Raw genomic sequence first — 26254 nt, forward strand, 5'->3', positions numbered from 1 at the left:
TCTGTTTTAAAATAACCCAAAGACAATAGATGAACTGAAGACAGCGATAATTGATTACACTTGAAAGATTGGTAAAGGTGTTCGCAAATAAATGTAAACCTGAAACTTTCTGGCTGATTAAAACTGTGTGCCGGACCGAGACTCGAAACCTTTGCGTTTCGCGGGCAAATGTACTACCGTCTGAGCTACCGAAGCACGACTCACGCACGGTCCTCACAGTCCTGCCAGTATCTCGTCTCAAGACGGTAGAGTTACGGTCCGGCACACCGTTTTAAACTGCCAGGAAGTTCCATATCAGCGCACACTCCGCTGCAGAGTGAAAATTTCGTTGTGGAAACATCCCCCAGGCTGTGGCTAAGCCATGTCTCCGCACTATCCTTTCTTTCAGGAGTGCTAGTTCTGCAAGTTTCGCAGGACAGCTTTTGTGAAGTTTGCAGGTAGGAGACGAGATACTGGCAGAATTGAAGCTGTGACGACGGGGTGTGAGTCGTGCTTGTGTAGCTCAGACGGTAGAGTACTTGCTCGCAATAGGTAAAGGTCGCGAGTTCGAGTCTCGGTCCGGCAGACAGTTCTGATCTGCCAGGAAGTTTCATATCAGCGCACACTGCGCTGCAGAGTGAAAGTTTCATTCTGGAAATGTAAACGCGTTTAACTATGTCTTCAAGAAGGGAAAATTTCCAACACCTACTGTGGTATTAGTGAGTGCAGTGTATTTAACGGTAAACAATATAATTGATTAATTTCAGTTTTTAATTGTAATAATGTTTAATCCCATCTCCCAACATAACTGTAGCAACTAGCAGTGAATCTCGGCCCATAGCTTATACAGAGATATGAATGTGTTGCCAGCCTAACGCTCGCCGTAACGCGAATCATGCGGAGCTCGCCGCTGCGGAGAGACTTTGCGGAGGCACTGTACAATTTATTGTCTACAATGTTTCCAAGTGTACTACCGATCACTAGCCAAGGGATAGCTTTCTGTCGAAGGTTTGTTGCAAAAACAGCCAATCCGATGTTTTTATCTTCAAAGTTACAGGTTAGATAATTTTTGGAACATTTGAGCGCGACTGAAAGTCCTTATGGTTGAAGTAACACTAACACTGCAGTCGCTTTCGTAATGCGGAAACGGAGTGATTAATCTGACGTCCAAAACGGCATGATCATTTGTATCCCTGTCAAGGGCGGAAGCATTTCCGAAACAGCCAAGTTTGTAAACTGTTAGCGCGCCGCCGCGGTTACAGTATACCATGCTATTCAAAACCGGCACAAGTTTAGTGAAGCACAAGCCACAGATGAAAGGGGTGGACGACGGCTGTGGACGAGGTTACGGGCGAACAGACGTAAAACTGTTGATAAACTGATCGCTCAGCTGAACCAAGGGGGCACCAACAATGTCTCCTCACCGACTGTTCAGCGAACGTTGTTGCATACGGCACTTCGCAGCAGGAGCCTGGTTCACGCATCCTCCCCCTCAACCCTTGTTGAACAACGTTCAGCGTCTATAAAGGTTGGAATTTGCACGCCTATACCACAACAAGACGTCCACCGAGTGGCGACAGGTGGTCTTTTCAGATGAATCGTGTATTAAGCTCCATCGGACAGCCGCTAGTTGGCGTGTATGGCAAACACCCTGCAACAATCGTTGGAAGGCTCCAGACAGGAGGGCATCCCCTTGGTGACTTCGTCATTCTGGAAGGCAGAGTGAATCACGCAAGTATATATCCATCCTTGGGGACCACGTCCACCTCCACAATGCAGTTTGTTTTTCCTCGGTATGAAGACATCAACCAGCAGGACAATGCAACATGTCACACAGTTCGCAATGTACCTGCGCAGTTCGAAGAGCACCAGGACGAGTTTACCGTGTTCCCCTGCCTACCGAACTCTCCAGATTTAAACCAAATCAAGAATCTGTGGGACCAACTCGATCGGGCTGTTCACGCCATGGATCCTCAGCCGAGATTTTTTGCGCTGCTGGCCACGGCACTGGAGTCGGCTTGGGTCCACAACCCTGCCGGTATCTTCCAGAACCCACACACACTACTCCTGCACGTCTCGCACAGGTCCGTGCTTCATAAGATGGTTATTCAGGCATTGGCAGGTGGCCGCATTAATGTGACTAGAGAGTGTAATTGGATTTCTCTGCCCATATTTTGAATACACCTCGGCACTTTTGTAGATGCACTTACAAGAGAACATTATCGAACCGTAAGACAGACAGCAACATCACTAAACTGAGTAACATAACTTAAGCCCTAAAAGCTTCAATAACAAGTCTATAAATAAAAATACAGGGTAGGGCAAATGGAAGTGGCCTGGAGAACAGGTGCAGTTTTGCGTGATCGACGTGATATGCCGGTCTCTTGCGACAGGCGTCGGGCTGATTTGGCAGGCCTCTGAAGCATTTTATGCTGAACTGCAGACATTTTCTGGTGTCAAGGCACTTTGGTATTTTTTTTTTTTTTTTTTGCTAGACTTGTTCAAAAGAGATCCTATCTGACGCCATTTTCGGACTAAGCGTTGCATGGCTTTTTCTGCGTGCACTTTGACACCATTGAACTTCTTAGCAAACAACTGATCACACCGTTTCCACGGGTGTGCTGTCAAGTGACTTTCCACAACGAACATCCGCTGTTCTAGTGAGAGTATCATCGTTCCCCTCGCATTGCTCCACTCACACAGCCCGCTCTATGCTCTGAACCGGTGTGGATCACATGGCGGGTGTACGCATGGTGTGTGCGTCACGGGGTGTGGTTATATGTACACATTCAGTTCCGAACTTATCCACTCGTCCGGACCACTTTTCATTCCCCCCCCCCCCTCCCCACCACCACCACCCGTCTCCCGACTTGTAACAGTTCCAGTCATTTCATTACACGTGAAATTGCCTAATTGTGCGGTGTATAAAATACAAGTCTATGACGGATTCTTGGAACCCATAAGCACAGAATTAGATATGTATTACGTTGTAGCCGACGGCGGAGAAACAGTGGTATGCAACGGAGGACATCGTGCCGGAAAAGAAAATGTTCACTTCATCCTACTGATCACCACTGCATGGAATGATGTACAACCGTAGTTGACAGGTGCAGATTACTACAAACTAAAGTATGCGTAGCGACCCAGCGGCTACGCTTTCGGAGCCAGCATAACGAGTGAGCGTTGCGTGGCGAGTCGTCTACCCCCTGTGCTATAGGCAACCGGCCACACCAAAAGCGCTGCTTTTTCTCCTTCGTTCTTCGCAAACGATTAAGAAAAAACTTCAGCTTCGTAGTATATTTATCGGGTTGGCGGCCGGATCCTAAGATCAAATCGATATATTTCGGCGTTCGAATTATCCGCCAGCTTCAGATGCAAAGCTGAACTAGGTTCGCATGCGAAGATGGCGGCCGACTGAAGCGACGAAATAAGTCCATTCGATCTTGGGATCCGTCTGCAAATCCAGCGAACATGCCACGAATGTAGTAGTAAGCTGGGAATGCCTACGCAGTCTCAAGTTTTGCTTCTCACCGCAGTCTTTTTGCTTAGAAAATCTAATGCGTTAGGAAAATACTCGCATCCCAGTACAGGCACTTGGTCTTATGTAAACGGTACATACAGTCTCTTTGTTTTGGACGTTTTCTACACATTCGCAAAGTGTGTGTTGGTCCATATGTCTAAGTAAATGCATCGTATCCCATGCCCACAAAAATTCGCTTAGTGCATGATTAATAGCGATAATTCCAGGGCAACTGCTTCACTTCTGACGAATATGGAAATCGATACCACTTCTCCAAATGCATAATGAAACCAACCAATTGTCCTACAACCAGCGAACATAGCGTCTCGAAAATGTCAATAGCAAGAGTTGAGGGTCATTTCAACGATTACTCAAAAATGGCTCTATTAACTCAGATGACCAAGACTGCAAGCTTTTTCATATCCATTGATTATGGGCATATTCAAGGTAACATTATCAATTATTTTTACCACTGGTGACACGGCGGCTGGTCGGTACCATTGGGACTTCTAAGCCCGTTCGAAGACTTTTTTTTTTTTTTTTTTACTATCATGATCTGTACTACTACCGCACTTAGGTACACGCCAACGTCACGATCATGGTGGGGTGACTGGTTATTCTAATAATCATTGCAAGGATGTGACCACCACGGAAAACGGGTGGTGAACGAATGACATCCTCCATGAGTCTTCCAAACAAGCTGCTGAATATCAGTTTTTTCTCACATTTGTGTTAATGCGAACGTGATTATATGTATAATTTCACGTAATCCTGTCCGAAGAATCTCATGGATTGATGGTGAGGACGTTAAGCTCTTAATTAAGGTGCCGGCAACCGAATTTACAGTGTATCTTGCTTTAGTTCCATAGTCACTCACAACGACAAAACATTATTACAGCATTCAGGCACTCGTCACGGCTACTCATAAGGCCGCAGGTAGGAAACGGCACATATCTCCAGTACCGTCTCGCTAAGAAGACGGACAATATTCCCACTCTGCCCTTACCATCAGTTTTGAGTGAAGGTCTAACGTTGACATAATGAGTCATTTTGTGTCTCACTCCTGTAAATGACATGTGCACCTGTTTAGATACACAAGCATTTGGTTTCGATAAGAAACGTAGATCTGTGATCCATTTGTTTGAAAGGACGTAAAAAGATACATTCTACAAAGAATTTATTCCTACATTTGCTCTCTACTCTTCTTATCATATGCATCTACTTTCCATACCATTTAATTAAGCTCTTTAGACATACATCTGGGATAGATCTTACATTAGGGATAGCGGTTATCGCTGAAACAACTGGTTTTCGGTTACAATGGCTCTTTTCGTCTCTAGTTTAACCTGACTGTTAAAACCGATCGAAAACATCCGTTTTCTGAAATAAGCGATTTCGTTTGTTTTTTGCTATTACTTCCTGTATAAACGTAAACTTCGAACAAAGGCTAAAAAATTCTAATGAATGTGAAGGCGATTACGATCGATATGTGGTCGAATCTTCGGCAGAGGTCGGTCTCGTTGTCTTCAGCAAAATTGCGAAGGTTCAGGAGAGGAGGAGGAGGAAGAGGAGGAGGAGGGGGGGGGTGAAGAAGAGTGGGGTGAAGAGGAGGGGGGTGAAGAGGAGGGGGTGAAGAGGAGGGGGGTGAAGAGGAGGGGGGTGATGAGGCGGGAGGTGAAGAGGAGGGGAGGAAAGAGGAGAGGAGGAAAGAGAAGCAGGAGTAGGAGGAGGGGTGGGGGGGGGCCGTCGGTGACGAGAGTTGGGCAGCCATATTGTGGTATTCCGTGGCCCCATGCTTACTCTGTAAGGTCGCATTATGACAAAGGATTATGCGATCATTCTGGCTGATCAGATCCATCCCATGGTATGTACAATGTTTGTTGCCCAACTGTGAAGCTGTGTTCCACGGCGCCAGGGCCGCTGTTCACACAGCTCAGAACTGGTTTTGTGAGCACGAGGATGACTGTCGCATTTCCCCTGGCCACCACAACAACTAGATCTCAATACTATTGAGCTTCTGAGGTCTATTCTGGAGACAAGGGCACATTGTCGCTATCCACCTCCATTATAGTTGCCTGAACTTAACACTACTATGCAAGGAGAGTGGTCTAGGATTCACTTTAATATCATACAGGGGACCTGTATTACCAATTCTGAGAATGCCAATGGGTTTCCTACACTGTATCCGGCAAGGTAATGTGCTGTGTCTTTGGTATTTCTGTATTTTTGTCCATCTGCTGTGTACACTCCGGAAGCACCGTGCATGGCAGAGGGCTCATCGTATCAATAGTACCAATTTTCTTTTCTGTTGCATCTGCACCTTGACATACGTAAAAAATTGACTGTCTATATCTCTTTGCATGTGCCGTAATATCTGTCAACTTATACATGTGACCCCTACGTACCACGGTGGGAGCATAATGGTCACACGGTTTTCCTCGAATACCGGTTCTATGAATGTGCACAACAGAGTGTTGCGAGAATTACGCCGCTGTTTTTTCCACAGATTCTCATCCGAGGTCGCCAGGAACAACTGTTCCACTTCCGCATGCGCTATACCTAATTGTTACTATCCTAGCAGCGCGTGTCTGTGATAGTCCGATGTGTCATGTCGTGCCAATGTGATGACGACATGAGGCACCTGATGGCACTAGCGTCCCGTATGCAACATCCTTTACGTGTGTATCGTATTTTTCCAGGACCCTTACAACAAATGGGAGCCTTCCGTTCGCCTTCCCTGCTGCCGATGGCGATTGTTGGACCGGAGACGATTTTCCGTTCCGTGTAGCAGAGCGTGGAGGGGATCGGGCTACCGCAGCGTCCACTGGGAGTCCGCGAGGCGAGGCGTGGAGCAGCGCTTTATTGGCGGCGGACAATGTGGCCGATGGGCCGAGCGCCAACGACCGCCCTGCCGCTGCTTTACGAGCTGACCGACCATTGTCTGCCCACCAGCACCTGTCTGCAACACTCGCCCGCGCGCTGCAATAACACCGCCACTCCATGCTCACTACTACCCTCGCTAAACGCGACTCGCTCGTGATTTCTCACACACGCTCCTAACGGCACGGTTTCTAACGGAATGTCGTGTATTTCCGATTTAGAGCCGCCCGTAGTGAGGTGACGCATTTTAAATGCTGACGAGCACAGGAGAAACCGGTTTCGTAACTGTGGCAATGGAAAAACGAACAGACAAACAATGGTCCCATATTAATAAAGTTGTGTTTCAAACAGTTCCAGTCGGCCGCAGTGGCCGAGCGGTTCTAGGCGCTTCAGTCTGGAACTGCGCGACCGCTACGGCTGCAGGTTCGAATCCTACCTCGGGCATGGATGTGTGTGATGTCCTTAAGTTAGTTAGGTCTAAGTAGTTCTAAGTTCTAGGGGACTGATGAACTCAGATGTTAAGTCCCATAGTGGTCAGAGCCATCTGAACCATTTGAATTGGAAACAATTCCATCAAATTTAACAAGACTATATATCTTACATGAATAAAGGTAGAAACTGGGCGTAAATTTTAAATTACGCATCGTAATTAAAAGTTAGCTTAGCACCAATTAAACGTTGCCAATTCATGGGATTGCCGGTGGGTCTCTCCCCTATGCAGTTAGCAAGCTCGTATGTTCATTCATTATCCAATGTGCGTCGGGTCGCAATTCCGATTATACAGCTTTTTTTTTAAAAAAAAAAAAAAAAAGACTGCGCTGTCCGTTTCAACAGCTGCAATTCCGTTACAACTACACGGTTTGATTTTGGACTCAATAACGGATTGGCAGTAAGAGGTGCGCGGATCTGGCTTTGGCTTAAAAGGCCGCCATACCCCACAGTGTGTGTGTGTGTGTGTGTGTGTGTGTGTGTGTGTGTGTGTGTGCTGCTACCAAACCATTAATATAATGAGAACCATACGATACCACTAGGTATCGATCTTTTCAGTTTGGTACAAATAATTTCGATATACACATACTCATAAAAATAGGTTGGTACTTAAATAGTTATATCCTCCATTTTTAAGTTAGTGCTGAAGCACTTTACTTGAACTCATGTAACTCTATTAATTGCTCCGTAGTTGTACCAGCTATTATTACCAATAGTGTTATAAACTATTGACCTCCGTGTGAGACAGCTATTCTTGTTCGTTGAGAGGCAAGTCCAGATATTTGGTGGGAATCTTTTGTGGAATGGACCTCTTGCCGGAAAAGTTGTCGCACAGGGATTTGATACTGTTTCTTAGTACTGGAAAATGCAAAACTATTATACCTTATTAGCGCACAGAGTGTGGAAATACTGAAGAATACATCTATTTCAAAATGCAGAAACTGCTTTTATTGGAATAACCTTCGGAAGTCATCTCAGTAGCAATCCTTTGACCATTTCATATTTGTTGGTACAAGGGCGACGACGACTTAGGACCAGCAACACACTGCACAGAAGACAATGAGAGCAACAACGAACAAACGTGGTGTTCCATACAGTTCCGTACTGCCGCCTAATGAACAAAAGGCGACGGTGCGAAATATCAGACCAACTGTGTGATTCGATTGAAGAGTTTTTAACAAAGAGAATACAGCGTGTCACTCTGAACGGAGAGAAATCTTCAAACGTAAAACTGATTTTGCATACTCCAAGCGACTGTTACAGGACCATTACTTTTCACAAAGTGTAGCGAAATGCAGGAAGACCTGGAGAGGATCCATTCTTGATGCAGCGAATGGCAGCTGGCACTCAACGTAAACAAATGCAAAGCATTGCGCATACACAAAGAGAAAAACCATTTCGTATGATTACACAACTGCAGAAAAGTCACTGAAAGCAGTTATTTCCACAAAATATCTAAGAGTATGCCTACGGAGCGATCTGAAGTGGAACGACGACTTAAAATTAATCGTAGGAAAGGCAGACCCGCACTGATTCATTGGAACAAGCGTCACGAAATTTTAGTCCGTCAACACAGAAGGTAGCTTACGAAACACTCGTTCGACCAATACACTATTACTCCTCGACAGTCTGGGATCCGTACAACATCGATGATTGAGAAGACCCAAAGAGCAACTGCACGTTTCGTCGCAGATTCATTTAGTAAGCCCGAAAACGTCACGGAGATGATCGAGCAATTCCAATGACAAATGCGACAAGAGAGCCATTCTACATCAAGGTGTTGTTTGCTGTTGAAGTTCCGAGAGCGTACGTTCCTGGAAGATTCTAACACCAATTTCTTCTTCGTATGTACCGAGTGATCAAAAAGTCAGTATAAATTTGAAAACTTAATAAACCACGGAATAATGTAGATAGAGAGGTACAAATTGACACACATGCTTGGAATGACACGGGGGTTTTATTAGAATCACCCCATATTGCTAGACGCGTGAAAGATCTCTTGCGCGCGTCGTTTGGTGATGATCGTGTGCTCAGCCGCCACTTTCGTCATGCTTCGCCTCCCAGGTCCCTAGACCTCAGTCCGTGCGGTTATTGGCTTTGGGGTTACCTGAAGTCGCAAGTGTATCGTGATCGACCGACATCTCTAGGGATGCTGAAAGACAACATCCGACGCCAATGCCTCACCATAACTCCGGACATGCTTTACAGTGCTGTTCACAACATTTTTCCTCGACTACAGCTATTGTTGAGGAATGATGGTGGACATACTGAGCATTTCGTGTAAAGAACATCTTTGTTTTGTCTTACTTTGTTATGCTAATTATTGCTATTCTGATCAGATAAAGCGGCATCTGTCGGAAATTTTTTGAACTTTTGTATTTTTTTGGTTCTAGTAAAACCCCATGTCATTCCACGTATGTGTGTCAATTTGTACCTCTCTATCTACATTATTCCGTGGTGTATTCAGTTTTCAAATCTATACTGACTTTTTGATCACCCGGTGGATCTGGCGAAAAGACGGTTAAGATAAAACCACATTCGACGCTACACGCAAGCTTATCAGCAATCGTTCTTCCCGCGAACCATTCGTGAATGGAACAGGAAAAGGAGGAAGTCGCAGAGGTACCCCAAAGTACCCTCCGTCACACACTGCAAAGTGGCTTAAGGAGTTCAGGTATTGACGTAGATATAGGGGGTGAAACGACGAACAATCTGCATCCGTAGGGCCGGCCATCGGCCAGTGCTGGTGCTGGTGCGCTGCGGACCTCGTGCCTGGGAGGCCGCTGGAACGGGCTCGCCCGCAATGCGAGGTGCCCGCCGCGGCACGCGCCCCCATTCCTTGCGTGTGCTGGGTCCTGGGTTCGCGGCCGGCCTGTGTGCTGCCACCCACCACAGGCCGACTGCATGCGGCGAGCCACCCATATATTTCTTTCCAGAAAATCTACTATTAACCAAGAGCCACTACAACGCTACCACAAACATCTACATAACGAAGTGCGAATTAAAGTAATGAGATTGATTTTATGTGATCTGAGGCTTTCCCGGCGAATGTGCTGTATCCAACGTTCTCGGGTGTCCAGCCGGATCCAATCGTCGAAGTTCCACGATATTTCGGCGAATAACCGTTCCGCCATCATCAGGTGGTGCTGATGGCGGAACAGTTATTCGCCGAAATATCGTGGAACTTCGACGATCAGATCCGGCTGGACACCCGAGAACCTTGGATAGGAGATTGATTTTCTTTGCAAGATGTGGCAACATCTTTTACCTTGGTCTACAAGCTGCTTCTAGTCCAAGCGGCACATCCATGCAACTGCTCGGTCGTGAGTTGTGCTGTAATAAGTTAACACGTGTTTGTGTCTCTAGTCACAGAAATGGAACCGCATAAAATTGCGCAACGGTATGCCATTTCTTTTTGCGTTAAATTGGATGAAAACGCGACGACAACTTACAGTAAGCCTCAAAAGGCTTTTGGAGAGGAGGTTATGTCAAGAGCTCAAGTTTTTCGTTGGCATAAAATGTTTAGTGAGGGCAGAACGAATGTTGAAGATGAAGACCGCAGTGGACGACCATCAACCTCACGGACGGATGTCAACTTGGCCAGGGTGCGTGAACTCGTACGATCTGAACGAAGATTATCCGTGAAAATGATTGCAGAAGAACTGAACATCAACCGAGAAACGGTTCGTCTAATAATAACTGAAGATCTTGGTATGAGAAAGATTTGTGCAAAAATGGTCCCCAAAAATCTCACGCCACAACAGCGAGAAACACGGAAATATGTGGCATCCGATATGTTAGAGCAAACGGAAATCAATCCAGAATTGTTGAGCCGTGTTATCAATGGTGGTGAAAGTTGGTTTTTTCAGTACGATCAAGAGACGAAACGCCAAAGTTTGCAATGGTGCTCACCCAGACCAAAAAATGCTCGCATGTCGAAGTCAAAAGTGAAACGCATGCTTGTGTGCTTCTTTGACTCCACGGAAATGGTTCATAAAGAGTGGGTGCCTCCTGGACAAACAGTTAACCAATATTACTACAAAGAAATTTTAGAAAGACTTCGTAAGAGAGTTCTTTGTGTCCGTGCCAACATTGCTGATAATTGCATTCTGCATCACGATAATGCAGCATCCCATACTGTTCTGTCAGTACAGCAATTTTTAACCTCAAATTTCAGTACTACCACAGCCACCTCATTCACCAGATATCGTTCCGTGTGACTTTTTTTCTGTTTCCAAGAGTCAAAACACCATTTTCAAACAACACAAGATGTCCAAAAAGCTGTGACGAGGGTCTTGGAGGATATTACAGAAGATGAGTTCCAGCAATGTTACCATAAATGGCAGAAGCGCTGGAAAAAGTGTGTACAATCAGAAGGGAACTACTCTGAAGGAGACAACACTAAACTTGACTAGAACGGTAAGCAACATTGTTTTTCACATCAGTCTCATTACTTAATTGTCGCACCTCGTATTTCTCGGAAGAATCCTAAGGGAATGTAACTCATCCACGAAACAAGTGAGGTGCAAAACGCTAGTTCGACAGATCGAGTATTGCTCGTCATTCACACTGTTAACATGTACGATTACTAGAGGAGCTACGGAAGGTCCAATGAAGAGCAGCCATTTCGTCACTGATTCGTTTACCAGGAGCGAGAGTGCATCACAGAAGTGGACAATAAACTCCAGAAGCAAACGCAACAACAGAGGCCACATAAATCAAGGAAGAGATTACTGGTGGTATGCTGGGAGCACTCATTCAAGTAGAGAACAGCAACATGTTACTTCCTCCCTCGTTCACCTCACAAAGTGACAACGTCGGGAAAATCAGAGAAATAATAGCTCTTACGAAGGCTTAGCGACAGGCGTTCCTCCATGCGGCATTCACGAATGGAACTGGAAATAAATGAGATCACAGTGAAAGCAAAAGTAATCACCATAGAACACCCTACGGTGACTTGTGGATTCTAAAGTGTGTGTCATTTACGACGGCGGCCGAGTTTAGGTTCGTTCTGCGCATATGACGTCACAAAACACAGTCGGACAATGAACAGAGAACGATGTTGCCAGAGCTCGACTGCAGTCCAGAGCACGGACGAGTATCCTCAGTTTTAGAAACGTTCAGTCATAAATAAAGTAATTGAACAAAAGCAATGTCTTGATAGCAGACTTTGTTTTATAGAAAGTTTGGAAAAAGCATTCTTTATACCTATTGCTTCATATTCTATTAATTAATAAACCAAACAAGCAATAAGCCTCCTAATTCAGCCGATAGCAAGGAAAGGTGTTTGTATTATTCTTACTAACAGCTTTTTCGCAATAAAGAACAGCGGTAATTGTTTATTTCCTATTGTACTTCGACGAAACGTGAGTAATTCATAGTCATACCAACAGTGTTTGTATTTTGCGTGAAATTTTAAAGACCTCCGGGATTCTATTGAATGACGAGCTGCGTTAGCGTAATGGTTAAAGTGTGTGGACGCTGAGTGAAAGGTTGTGAGTTCAAACCTTGTTTGGTGCTTAATATTTTCTTTATTTAAAAACAATATAGAAGTGTCTTTCTAGTAGCAACTAAAATCGACCATACGGAAAGTATACGCTATGGGCTTTTACCTCTGCAAACTCTTCAAAATTTCGTGCAATGGTTTACTACATCTAATGCAGCACAATAACTGCGTTGAACATCGAAACAAAATTAAGTCATTTATGGGGGGAAGGTATCAGTCAAAAAGATGTGTAAAAATCAAATTTTTGTGCCAAATAGTTTTTGTGAAATCGAAGATAAAGTGTGACAAAGCAGTCGAAACACCTTGTGTCTGCACAGGCGAGCAGTGCAATGATGACAAAATAGCGCACAGCGCGGAATCCGGGGAGTACCTCTCTGTAGCAGCGAAAGGATTAATGCGGCCATGGTGGCTTTACTTCATAAACTGCGCGCTCCCCCCTAAACGTAAGTTTGCCAACTATACTATGGCGGTGCTTCTCTTGGCGCGTACAACTGGCAACGCAGCAACCTCCCGCGTCTGGGCGGGCAAGCGCGAACCGCCAAGATAAAAGAATTGAACTATAGATGTAGATGGGAAAGATAGCCCTACTGAGGCCTCACTGCTTCCATGCCAAGAAGCGTCGTCGCTGTTATATGTGCCATAGACGGACCTGCCGGTTATTACTTAGGTGGTCGTAATTTTCTGATTGTTCAGTGTACTTGTAGTCTTTGTCGAGAACGCTATACACTGAAGGGGAAATTTTCCTCAAATATGTTTTTACATTCTGTACAGAAAATGCTGTGCGATAATATGTCATGTTAATTATTGCTGTTATTAGACGTATCTGTATTTTGCTTTTTACGCCATTCTGTATGTGCTGAAGACATCGATGGCTTGTGGTCGACTGTTACCGGCAACTGCAGCTGTAAGAGGAGGTACTCACCAGAGTGGTAGCGGCTCTCGTTGCGCGTGAGCCGCCGGTTGCCTCGGCGGCGCGCCCTGGCGCCGGGGCTGCTGGACCCCGAGCCACAGCCGCCCCCGCCCCCGCCGGCCGCAGACGGTCCGCCTCCCGGCGCCGCTGCAGTCAACACTCGGGTCAGACCGGCCGCGACCACACACACAGCCTCAACACCACTCCCAGCCCCTCCCGCCAACCGTAAGGCGGGCTGCGCCGCTGCTGGTTAGGGCACTGCGCACTCACCCTTCTATCTTACCAACACTCGCCTCTCAAGTGACAATTTGTCGCTTCCTAAGTGTATCTCCCAACAGATTGGCGCTACTAGTGCGATCCACATACGCTGCTCCACCAGACAATTCAATGAGGCGGGGAAGATTTGACATACCTCGTGAAAACAACCGTGTCCCTGCAGTGACAAATATATATAGATCTGCGTTTGTCACGAAGCTTTATTTCATCCACTACGCGTTTCTAAGGTTAACTATTACCGTGAGATGGAAGGCATATTTTACATGACTTTTCTTACAAGGAGAGGTCCTAGCGGCGGGATCGACTTTTTGAAGCCATCGTTACGGTGATGTAGGTTAAGATCCCAATTATCACACCCTGCACCCACTCTTGCCAGTAACTGACCAAGAAAAAAAAAACCTGGATTTTACGTCATAATGAATTGTGTTAAAAAAGGAATGTTGACCGCATTGATTACGTGGTGTAATGGACAGAGTACTGTCTTCAATACAGGAAGTCGTAGGTTCGAATCTCGTTATGTACTTCAAATTTTATTTTTAAATCTTAATAGAAATTATTTTTATCGTAATTTTTATTCAAATAATATTTGTTTTAAATGTAATTTTTTATTTCTACTTCTTTGTGACATCATTTTATTAATTAATCAACGTCTTGATTTGCTCTCATTTTCCTTTCTATCATTCTCTTTCCGCTTGAAGCCTTTATTCATGTGATTTTAATTAATTTTATGTATCAGTTTCGATCTAATTTCTGTAGTTTTAACATTTTCGCACCATTGCACATTCAGAATAAGTAAATTATTTCGTCTTTTATTTTTTAACTGGTAGATCGGCATTTTCAAATATTTAAACATTGTATTAGATAAATATAGTCACATTCACAAAAATTACGAGCGGAAGAAAATGAAATAAAGATAAAATAAGAACAAACGAAAACTTCATACATTGATTAAAATGAAGTAACAAAGGAACAGAAATAAAAGATTGCATTTAAAACAATTAATTGAATAAAAATAATGACTGGAGCCATTTCGGTAAATATTTAAAAATTAAAAAAATTAAAACACCTGAGGAGATTTGAACGCACAACCTTGCAGAAGGTGTGGAGGCTTTGACCTATTCATTACACCGCACGACCAAACCAGGCAGCATTCCTTTTTTTTAAAAATCGGCATCACGCAAAATTCCTAACTTCTTTTCGTCGATTACACACAAACGAGAGTCTACCAAGGTAAATCGTTTCAGGGTGTGATACCTGGGAGCTTGAACTACATCAATCGTAGAGATGGTTTCAAAAATTCAATCCCACCGCAGGGAACCTCTCCTTGTTAGCGGTGAACAACTGGAGTTTCGTGCTAGCGACCAACAGACTGGGCTGCACATTTTACTGTTAACAATTAAGCGAATTATTCACAGAATTGAAAGGTGTCACGCAGCCGATAGTTTAAAGATATTAAAGGTATTTTTTTCCTGTTTTCCGTCTTTCCTTTAGTCGCTCTAAATTCGTGGATGTATGTACCGTCTATGCAACTACATGAAGGCAGTTTGTTTATTGCCATACGCGATTCGCTTCTTTTATTTGGGAAGCATGATCAGTGGCCTGAAATACATGTGATAGATATAATATGCTGCCGCATTACATTTTGTTGTGTTCTCTCTCTCTCTCTCTCTCTCTCTCTCTCTCTCTCTCTCTCTCTCTCTCTCTCTAAGGTTAGAAGCAACTTCTGTAGCACGAACGATAAGCTCACATTACGGAACTTGTGCAACAAAAGTTGCTTCTAACCTAAAAAAAAAACAAGAGAAAGACACGACAAAATGTAAAATATCAGCGTATTGTATCTACCACACAATACACTTACTGTATGTATAGAAGGAAACATGTATTTCAGGCCACTGACGATGCTTCCCAAAGAAAAGAAGCGAAACGCGTATGGCAATAAACAAAATTGCCTTCATTTGGTTGCATAGACGGTACATACCTCCACGATATTAAAGGTACTTACAGTGGGTGAAGAGCGGAACTTGTGCTGCTTTCTGCCACTCAAATTAGCGTATGATTATCAATCTACGTCTGTCACCCAGTATTGTTGTTACATAGCAAATATGTTAAATTTTTTCGCCAAAGAATTTAAAGGCAGACAGTTTACGTAACAGAATCATAGCAAACACTTCTTGGTCAATTTTCAGTCTGCTATGATAATGGAGGTATAATACGGCAAGTTGTGTTGACGTCACAAAGTTGAAGCTAACGTCCGCCTTGTTAGTAGCTCCAAACATTAGCTTCTGGTGGAAGCGCATTGATAAAAAAATAAACAAAAAGAAATTGCCAGCTAATACCATCTACAGGCTTACTAGTCCTAAAGGACTCACATTTCATTCTGAAGTGGACACGTTCAAGTGATATTTTCTTTTATATATCTGTATTTTACTTGTGGTTGTTGCTCTCAACTTAGTGCTTTTATTTCTGTAATATGATTTTAGATTTCCAGTCATTATAACTTGAAGAGCACTATGGTCAAACGCCGTGAGAAGGAACAATTGTAAACAATTCAGACATAGCAAAATATGTTCTCAGCATTTTCGGGAAAAGGGCATGGACGGAACATAGTTTAATCAGTCCTTTTACGTCACATGCTGTGCATCTCGGTTACTCGAAAGGAATAACAAAAACAAAGTTACAATATCGAGACCAAATGCGTCGCATTAGAGGATCAAAAAATAATATGCCTTTAAGACCAGAAAACGTCTGAATATGCCGTCTAACGCTGTGCTATTCACGAAAGCAATGGAATATTTACTATTCAAAGCAACTGTTGGGTGTTCACGACAGAAATTAGAAAGAAGAAGCAACTGTAAACAGTACTCTGCTAATGTATAGGGGTTACTAACATGGCGGCGCCGGCTTCAAAACAATGTACAGCAGAAGTCTGTAACGCAGCCACATCTCCTTACTGTTCCTCCATGGCTATGATTCAGTTTTGTGTACTCTTTGGTTTTAAACTCTGCGGCGAAGAAATTTAATTTATGTGATACATAACAACGACACTGAGTGACTGATGTACAGTGAGAAGCATTTGGGAATTTCAGCTGGAGACTGCAGCACGCATATTGCTATCGTACTATAAGCTCCTTTAATATCTTTACGCCATCCGCCACGTCACTCACTTCAGTAGTTCCTATTAACAGTGCATGTCACACCTTAACTTCTTGGCCGCCTCACATGCTGCTTCACCTAAGTGTTAAGCTTACCACTAAGAACAACCATGTGAACGACCTGAAGGTGTTGGTTAACTATAGAAATGCATAGTAGGTTAAATATAACTTCGTGACTGACGCAGTATTATATATTTTTTCTATTGCAGTTAGAAGTCGCAGTCCTCAAGTACAGTCCATAATGAGTGTAACCGGACTTCCCTACAGTTCTACCATGACTCTCTCTATCGACGGGAAACACTGGTTCGCCTGAGCGGGAAAGCATTTTTTTAACCCTCCAGGGCAGAGTTCCTCATCTACCGCAGTTACATGTACGTGCATACTTTGCAAATATGGAAAGGGTCACTTAGCACTGTACCGCACGCTAGGGTTTCCTCCCGTTCGTATCAAACACACAGCGGGGGAACACAGACTGCTTCAACGCCTCTGTGCGCCCTAACTCTAATCTTTTCGTTACAATTATAAAAACTTAAAAAATGAATAACCAATGTCCAAAAGCAAATTAGGTCCATTACGCCAGTGATTTTATTACACTTCAGAATAAAAGGAACCAAAGAAATAGGGAAATCGATTCAAAATAATCGTCATTATTTATTGCCCAGTGCTATCAGTTGAACTGCACAAATTCATTTACGATTCCACTCACAGTTCACAGTATTTGAAACTCATCAGCACAAAGCTTCAGTTAAAATTTATGTATGATAAATATTGATAATATTAAAAAGATTTTGTAGGCTGCCTGTGTCACAGTCTCATGGTGCAGAGCAAAGACAGCGTCACACGTTGTATACAAAATCGTACGCACAAAACCGACACTGATTATACAGTAATTTTAACTGTTGATGGAAGTTTAACACTTAAACATATTGGAACTGTAACAAAAACGACCAGTTACGGATGGAAGTGTATTTCAACTGACATTCACAGCAGTGTTAAGCCCAACTCAAACTATTTTACCATTTGCATTTATACTCGTTAATACATGAAAAGGTCAATTCTTTAATCAAGGCATTACAGCAGACTAGCACCACAAATTTTAGACGTATGGCCGAAAGCAACACAAAATTTTCAGTCGCTTGGCGACGGAAATCAGTTTCTCGGGCATTTGGAAATGAAGGTTGGAGCTGAACGTCTCATCGACATCCATGTCATTAGAGACGGATCATGAATTGAACACGGATGAAACAATAAATCGCCCGTGGCCTTTTTCAAGGAATCTCCCCGATATCCAGATTCGATGATATTCAGGGTAACCAAGAAAAGCTTAAAAAATGGTGGTCGGACAGGGATTAGAAACCTGCTGCTGCCGAAAACCAGTCTGCAGTGTCTTGACCGCTCCACCATTTCGCTGCGTCGTTGAGCATTTGAGGAACCCTGTGTGGATGTCTTCCGTCGTTGACATATCGAGCTCTAAGCAGATATTTTTCAGTCTGATACGCATATGATAATACCCAGCATGTCTTATATTTTTCCACGAATGTCGATTTATTCCATGTTATAACACATTTGTAACTCGTACAGTTTTAAATTTACTTAACACGTCTCGACACAAGTCCCAGAAATAACTGGAGTACATGCTGGGAATTGCGTGTACACTAGACTGGAAACACACCCGAGACGACAGTTTCCACGGAAGAACATTTAAAAACATTGACTGCCCAATGGCTGCATTTCGTAGGAGTTAGTTTTCTCCTGTGTGTGTCTCCACAGTATCGACGTAACTTCTTAACGCTGGAATGCATTTTTATGTCCACCGCAGGCTGTCAGATTTTTTTAATTTTTTTTTTTTACAAAAAATAATATGCCTTTAAGACCAGAAAACGTCTGAATATGCCGTCTAACGCTGTGCTATTCACGAAAGCAATGGAATATTTACTATTCAAAGCAACTGTTGGGTGTTCACGACAGAAATTAGAAAGAAGAAGCAACTGTAAACAGTACTCTGCTAATGTATAGGGGTTACTAACATGGCGGCGCCGGCTTCAAAACAATGTACAGCAGAAGTCTGTAACGCAGCCACATCTCCTTACTGTTCCTCCATGGCTATGATTCAGTTTTGTGTACTCTTTGGTTTTAAACTCTGCGGCGAATTATTACATTACTGGCCACAGCCGAAATTAGTCAATAACGTACCGCGGCGTTGTAATTAAAGTGCTGCTGCTCATGGAAGTCCAGTGTGAGCAAAAATTTGTTCTCATTCTGGACAGCAGGTGCAAATCTGGTACTGTACACTTTTTCAATGACGGTACGACATCCACGCTGTCATTTGAAAACCCGTAATGTGAGTGAACAGAAGGGCTATCGAGAAGAGAGAGCGTGCGCTGTTAGTGGGACTGTTTTATATGAACGGCAGCAATTACAGCGCAAGATTGAGAGTGTATCGCCGATTGAAAGGTCTGAAGAGAAGCCTGATGTCACTATTTGGTATAAAAAAGATGATAATGTAATCTGGAAACATGTTGCTCATATTCTGCCGGAATAATTGCGACCAACTCTTGATCGCGTCGTTTTACGGATGCATCATCTTGTCGATGTGCTTGTACTGGACAAATTGTGTAACTGACGGTTAATAATAAAATCAACAATACGCCTTTCTCATTTGTTTGACATTTTCTGTCCACGTCACGTTCCCAATTAATTACATATGGAAGCATTTCTGTGCGTCTTTCTCGCATTCACAGCGCCAGATAAGCACCTGGGGGCAAAAATTGGAATTATTTTTTCAAGCGTAAAACGGTTCCGTATTAACGCATTTGCTTGTCTACCAAGCTTCTCTGCCATACGATAAGTACAGCCCACAGTGGATCTTCCCGAGTAGCTGCACTGTACTTATGGCCACCCGGAACCTGCATGATGTAACAATCTTCATCTGAGTACAGCGGGATGCGTCCTTTGAAAGTGGACGCCCGACTTCCTCATCCTTCCCTAATCAGATGGGACCGACGACCGGCCTGTTTGCTCCCTTCCCACAAATCAACCAACCATCTGAGTAATTTTGTTTTTGGCAGTCTACCCGTCAGTAACGCATTACATAATGATGTAATACCGTCCATCTGTATTTTAAAAAATTGTTACAGCGTACGGTGGACATAAAATCTTTTTCGCATTAAGGACCGACGGAGTACATCGAAAAAGTTCAAAGAAAGACAGCACGTTTTGTTTTTATCGCGAAATATGGGAGATAGTGTCACAGAAATGATACAAGATTTGGGCTGGAAATCATTAAAAGAAAGGCGTTTTTCGTTGCGACGGAATCTTCTCACGAAATTCCAACCACCAACTTTCTCCTCCGAATGCGAAAATATTTTGTTAACACCGATCCACATACGGAGAAACGATCACCACGATAAAATAAGGGAAATCAGAGCTTGTACGGAAAGATACAGGTATTCATTCTTTCCGCGCGATATACGAGATTGGAATAATAGAGAATTGTGAAGGTGGTTCGATGAACCCTCTGCCAGGCACTTAAATGTGATTTGCAGAGTACCGATGTACATGTAGATGAAGAAATTGATTCCACGTTCATGTGTGTCAAGTCGTTTTGTAATGCCTCGATAAAAAATATGTCTTGTTCTGAAATAAATAGGTGCGACTTAATTTCTGAATACCTATCAAATAGTTTCATGAAAAGGGATCGATCCTGTTGCCTGTACTACACAGCTTTATTACAATCACCATAGAGCATTAGGAACGGAATATGTGACGAAATATTGAAGGCGTCCTGTACCGCATGTGAACCCAAGTTCAGTTAGATGACAAACCTCTATGCTATTTTAGTCTCATCATGTGAAGACACAAAAACTGACTAATAGTACGCTATTATTTCACGCATCCATATTTACATAGGTTTATATTACCATCAAAAATTGGTCACTTCCTAAATCGAGAGGTACGTGCAGCACATAGGTCTGACACAGAATTGGAACTATTAATACTTTGTAACTATTTATTAGGGCACTGAACTTGCGATGAGTGTACGATCTGATACGTAAAAATTACGCCGTTCTGGATTTCTAATGTTGACCTTATTGGGATTTTAATCACAAACGCTAACTCCAGGTTTCTAGAAGAAACAGCTACAGAATTTCAAAGATCTTCTCTCCAAATTTCACCAACCAACAAGTGAGTTCTCTGAAAAGGCTTACACCTAGTGATAATGGGCAAAATCCATTGGGAGACATCGTGCTCGTAACTAACCAGCCGCCTTCACTAGCAGGAAATCCCCTAGGAGAGGCGGCCAAACTCTAGTAGGTATGTACTTTGCCCAGTACCTGCATTCTAAAGTCATGCTCCTGATGATGCGCGGCAGTGCACAGCTAGAGCGGTGCCATACCAGCAGCGAGCAGCCCTCTGGAGTTAGGTGCAACAAGCTGCGTCTACGGATCTCTACTGTAGCCGCCACATCTGGTGCTGCTGCCAACAACTACAGCTACTACTACGTATCAGAGCAGGCACTAACATGCAGCCGAAGAGTGAGCATTTAAAACACAGCAAGCAGCGTGCAAGAGAGGCAGAAGCGACACACACAGACACCAGTCACCGGAGCCCGCCACCCGCTGTAGCCTTTACAGCTCCGTCTCCATACAACACACACAACTTGTTAGAATTCAGATACTGTCTGTTAGTTGTAGTTTTCTGTCTAATCTATACTTACATCAGGATAGGGATGATTTAAGTGAAGTTAATTATACATAGGTCCAAATTTTAGTTATCATTACAGGAGGAGTGTAAATTTCTGTACTTGTAAAGAGATCATGTACGTCTCACATAAAGACAACGCAGACACGGCTGACTCCTAATGCAAACGCAAATGGGGTACTCGTATTTTATTCTATTGCACTTCTGGACTCCTCGTGAATCACTTTCATAAATATATTACCCAATCAAAAACAACTCCTTGTTTCGAGGTTGCAACAAACAATATATCGGATTATAAAGCTATCTTCAAACAGCAGATGAATAACAGGCAGCTTGAAAGATCGCACAGACAAATATTTTGGGAGATAACGATCTTGCACAATAATGAGAACAGTATGCCAACACTTAACTTAAAGGGCAGAATTTTGGTCTCCATTTTCCTCTTAGGACAGAAGTTTTACAAGTGTTTTCACGTGCTGCTCCTCTACGTGAAGCGATATGAAATCACCGCGCTCTCTCCCGTGCTCTGCGAGCTTTTATTTACTTCACATTTTTACAAGTGCGCCTTCGTGGCTCAAGGTTTTTCACACCATTTGCTTCAGTTCATATTATCCTATTACACTCCAATCTTCCTATATTAAATTGTTGACAGTAATATGTTACACTTCAATACGACAGAAATCTAAGAACTTAGATCGAAAATGGATGACGATTTCACAAAGATATAACAAATTTTCTTATAAAATTTGTTGTTTCACAGTTCATGGTTTCACGTATTTTTCGTACAAGACTTCTTTAAGATATATCGGGGGCGGTGGGGGGGGGGGCGATAAAAAAAGAATTTTAGTTCTTTGTTGTATGAACTCCCATTGGGGGGGGGGGGGGCGGCCAGGTACTGAATTGCTTTCACAAGCTCGAGTGAATCGCATTTTAGTTACGGCGTCATGGAAAAATTAATGGTGCAGTAACGGGTTCGAACCATGATTCTCTGTAGCTACAGTATCCCCCCCCCCCCCTGCAACCCTCCACCCTGGGCTTTTTGTATATTTTGACAATGCTTTACCAGGTATCGTTTTTTCCTTCTTCCCACATCCTGTGGACTGATCCACACGACCATTACTGGCGCGACGCACAGTCAAGTTACATCTGATTCACATTTTATCATGGTACTGTTCACGTAGATAAAACATGGTCAAGGTTCCACAGTTCAGGGTCAAAGAGTACCAACGATAATATCCGCTAATGACACTGCTATTCTCATTGAAAGTGAGGAGGAACTGCACGGCCTGTTGAATAGCACGAATAGATTAATGGGCACACACTATGGATCGAGAGTAAACCAAAGAAAGACGAAAGTAATTAGGAGTAGTAGAAATGAGATTAGTGATGAACGGAACATCAAAGTTGGGGATAACGAAGTAAAACAAATGAAGGAATTCTTCGATAAGAACGGAGGAAGAAATGGATAGAAGATAAAGTTGAGACTGAATATATCTCCAAGAAAATGTAACTGCATCAGCTCACTAGATCACCTACGCCTGATGTACAGGCGAGATTTCTCCATTACGTGGGCTGTTATTCCAATATCGGAGGGCCTCGGCAGTACTGACACTCGAAGAAAGGGAAAACCAAGATGGGCTGAGGCATGAACTGAAGTTTGTGTAACGGAGGGCACTGGGCTAGGGTAGTCCGTGCAGCCAAAATGCCAGGTGGTGCAGTGCACAGCATATCTGCCTAGGAAGCAAGAGACCTGCGTACAAGTCCCGACTTTGGCACAAATACTGATTCATTATTTCGGCAAGAAAATTTAATTCCTTGAGATCAAGCGATCGATGAAGGAATTTGTTAGCCTGGAAGCAAAACAACATAATTACGACGAACGAAGCAAGGACATAAAAAGCAGACTTACACAGGCAAAGAGCGCATTTCTGATCAACATCGGGCATGATTTGAGGAGGAAATTTCTGATGATGCCCATCTGGAACAAAATATTGTCTGGAAGTCAATCATCAATTCGGGAAAGCGGGATATAACTGAATCGAAACGTTTGAGATGTGCTATAGAAAGATGTTGAAAAGTAGGACTGTTAAGATACGAAATGGGCAGGTTCTCCGCAAAATCTGCGAGGAAAGACACATATGGAGAACAGTGACTATAAGAAAGGACAGGATGACAAGAGATGTATTAAGAGATTAGGGAACAAGTTCGATGATACTAACAAGGGAACCTCCCCATCGCACCCCCCTCAGATATAGTTATAAGTTGGGACAGTGGATAGGCCTTGAAAAACTGAAAACAGAACAATCGATAAAACAGGAAGAAGTTGTGTGGAACTATGAAAAAATAAGCAAAATATACAAACTGAGTAGTCCATGAGCAACATAGGCAACTTCAAGGAAAGTCTGAGCTCAGGAGCGCCGTGGTCCCGTGGTTAGCGTGAGCAGCTGCGGAACGAGAGTTCCTTGGTTCAAGTCTTCCCTCGACTGAAAAGTTTACTTTCTTTATTTTCGCAAAGTTATAATCCGTCCGTTCGTTCATTGACGTCTCTGTTCACTGTAATAAGTTTAGTGTCTGCGTTTTGCGACCGCACCGCAAAACAATGCGATTAGTAGACGAAAGGACGTGCCTCTCCAATGGGAACCGAAAACATTTGATCGCAAGATCATAGGTCAACCGATTCCTCCACAGGAAAACACGTCTGATATATTCTATACGACACTGGTGACGGCATGTGCGTCACATGACATGAATATGTTGTCGACCCACCTAACTTGTACACTTGGCGAATGGATAAAAAGATTCTTCTACCTTGCCCGATTTAGGTTTTCTTGTGGATGTGATAATCACTCCCAAAAAAGTGATGAAAACATAAGAGTTTGTCACATAAACTGCAGCAAATGAATGCAACGGTTTCACAGTCGCACAGTTTTCCCTGTGCTCTGTCAAAACATGTGTTTTTAACGTTTTCAAATTTTTCCGTGTGTAGAGCGACAAATCCTGCATATGTCCAAGCAAATCTGAACATGTCGTGGAATTTTGGAGAGCGAAGTTGATTATGTGTGAGTGCCTGAACTTTGATAATTGTCTGAAAATAAAAAATTAAACTTTTCACGCGTGGGAAGACTTGAACCCAGGACCTCTCATTCCGCAGCTGCTCACGCTAACCACGGGACCACGGCGCTCCTGTGCTCCCACTATCCTTGATGTTGCCTATCTTGCACATGGACTACTCAGTTCCACACAACTTCTTCCTGTTTTCTCGATTTATCTGTGTTCAGTTTTTCAAGGCCTATCCACTGTGACAACTTATAACTACATCTGAGGGGGGTGCGATGGGGAGGTTCCCTTGTAAGAGGGAGATGTAACGGCGACACACTGTAGGGGAAGACAGAGATTAGAACGTATCAAACAAATAGTTGCTAACGTTAGGGAAATGCTATTCTGAAAGAAACAATTTGGCTTTGGAGAGGAATTCGTGGCGGGCCACATCAGGTCAGCCACAAGAATGATGAATAGAGGATAAGAGCGGAGGCGAGGGGACGGGAGAGAAATTCAGTTTTAGAGAAACATGTTTCAAAGCAGTAGAACTACCAGTTATTGCATCCATGACGTAAGGACTAAAATGAGAATTATTCACTCTGAGGGTTTGGTGGCTTCGGTTCGAAATGAAGCACTAGGGAGTTTCGCAGAAATAAAACGATTCCTCTTATCAGTTATTGTCCGATCAATACGGTTTTCCATAAGCAGTAACACCCATACTTACTCAGGTACTGTGACTAGTAGCCCTGTCATTAAACACAGCTTTCGTCAGACCTGACAGGGCGACAGCATCTGTTCTCAGGGTTGTGTCAGACGGGAACTTCCGCAACAATTGTGTGTGCCGCGTGGCAAGGCTGACTGGAGAGAGGCGTACGCTAGAGCTATAGCTAGGACGGGCACAGCCATCTACGCGCTGCGGCGGCGGCGCGGCGGCTACCTGAGTGGTATCTCTTCTCGTTGTGCGTGACACGCCGCTGCGTTCGGCGCTGGCGGGGCTGCTGCCGGCCGGACGATGGAGCTGCCAAAACAACAACAGTCACCACTACCACACTCTGACAGCGCAGCCGGCCACCACACACTGCCACATTCGCACCAACGTCACCACATCTCACGGGGAGCAGAAAGACCGCCATCGTATGCCATAAGAACTGACACTTTACTCAGAACGGGACTCCAACCAGGAACTCCTGATTTCCGCGAGTAGTCGCCTAAACAATTAACACTGTGTGAGTTCGCTTCCACTGCTGACTCAAACTTCCGCCTCTGCACAGCACTCTTGTGGGAATTACAAAGCAATCATTTACACTGCCTGACGAGGGTATGTGATATTACTTCAGTGATTACAAAAGCGAATCAAATTTACAAAGGACTTAGCAAAATGAGTCGAATTATCTGTACGGTGCTGCACCCCCTTCGGCCAGGATGCGTGCGCTGATTCTATTGGGTAGTGTGTCACAACACCGTTCTAGCCTCTCCTGAGGCAAGCTGGCCCCCAACTGTTATGCCTGATCCTTGATATCCTGGACACTTGCACTGGGAAGGAATTGACGTCCGAGTTGGTCTCACACACGTTCTATCGGGTGGAGAACTGCGGATCTTGTCGTCGACTTTAGTACCTCGACATCACACAAATAGTTCGAAGAGACAAGTGTCACGTCAGCACGGGCACTGTCCTGTTGAAAAGTGGCACTACGATAGTGTCGCATCACACGTAAAACATGAGGACGCAACATGTCGGTGACAAAACGTGCCATCAGAATTCGCTAAACAACTATTGATCTGAAGTCATATCCGATGGCTTC

The 26254-nt window shown here is 43.8% G+C and overlaps 1 protein-coding gene across 7 annotated transcripts in view; it reads right to left on the reverse strand.

Annotated features, from left to right (window-relative positions):
* The window catches only part of LOC126171100 (disco-interacting protein 2), a 647964-nt gene that overhangs the window by 210544 nt on the left and 411166 nt on the right, over positions 1-26254 (reverse strand). For 2 of the 7 annotated variants that reach the window (XM_049920773.1, XM_049920777.1), the window contains exons 3-4: positions 25390-25470; positions 13297-13431 (exon numbers count right to left, since the gene is read on the reverse strand). The exons of 2 other annotated variants lie outside the window; for them this stretch is intronic. In XM_049920773.1, the coding sequence (XP_049776730.1) occupies positions 13297-13431; positions 25390-25470 (216 nt within the window). The remainder of the gene's footprint in view (positions 1-13296; positions 13432-25389; positions 25471-26254) is intronic. 3 more of the 7 variants (XM_049920774.1, XM_049920779.1, XM_049920775.1) reach the window with 2 other exon arrangements.

The sequence above is a fragment of the Schistocerca cancellata genome, chromosome 1 (genome assembly GCF_023864275.1).
Source record: "Schistocerca cancellata isolate TAMUIC-IGC-003103 chromosome 1, iqSchCanc2.1, whole genome shotgun sequence".
Classification (NCBI taxonomy): Eukaryota; Metazoa; Arthropoda; class Insecta; order Orthoptera; family Acrididae; genus Schistocerca; species Schistocerca cancellata.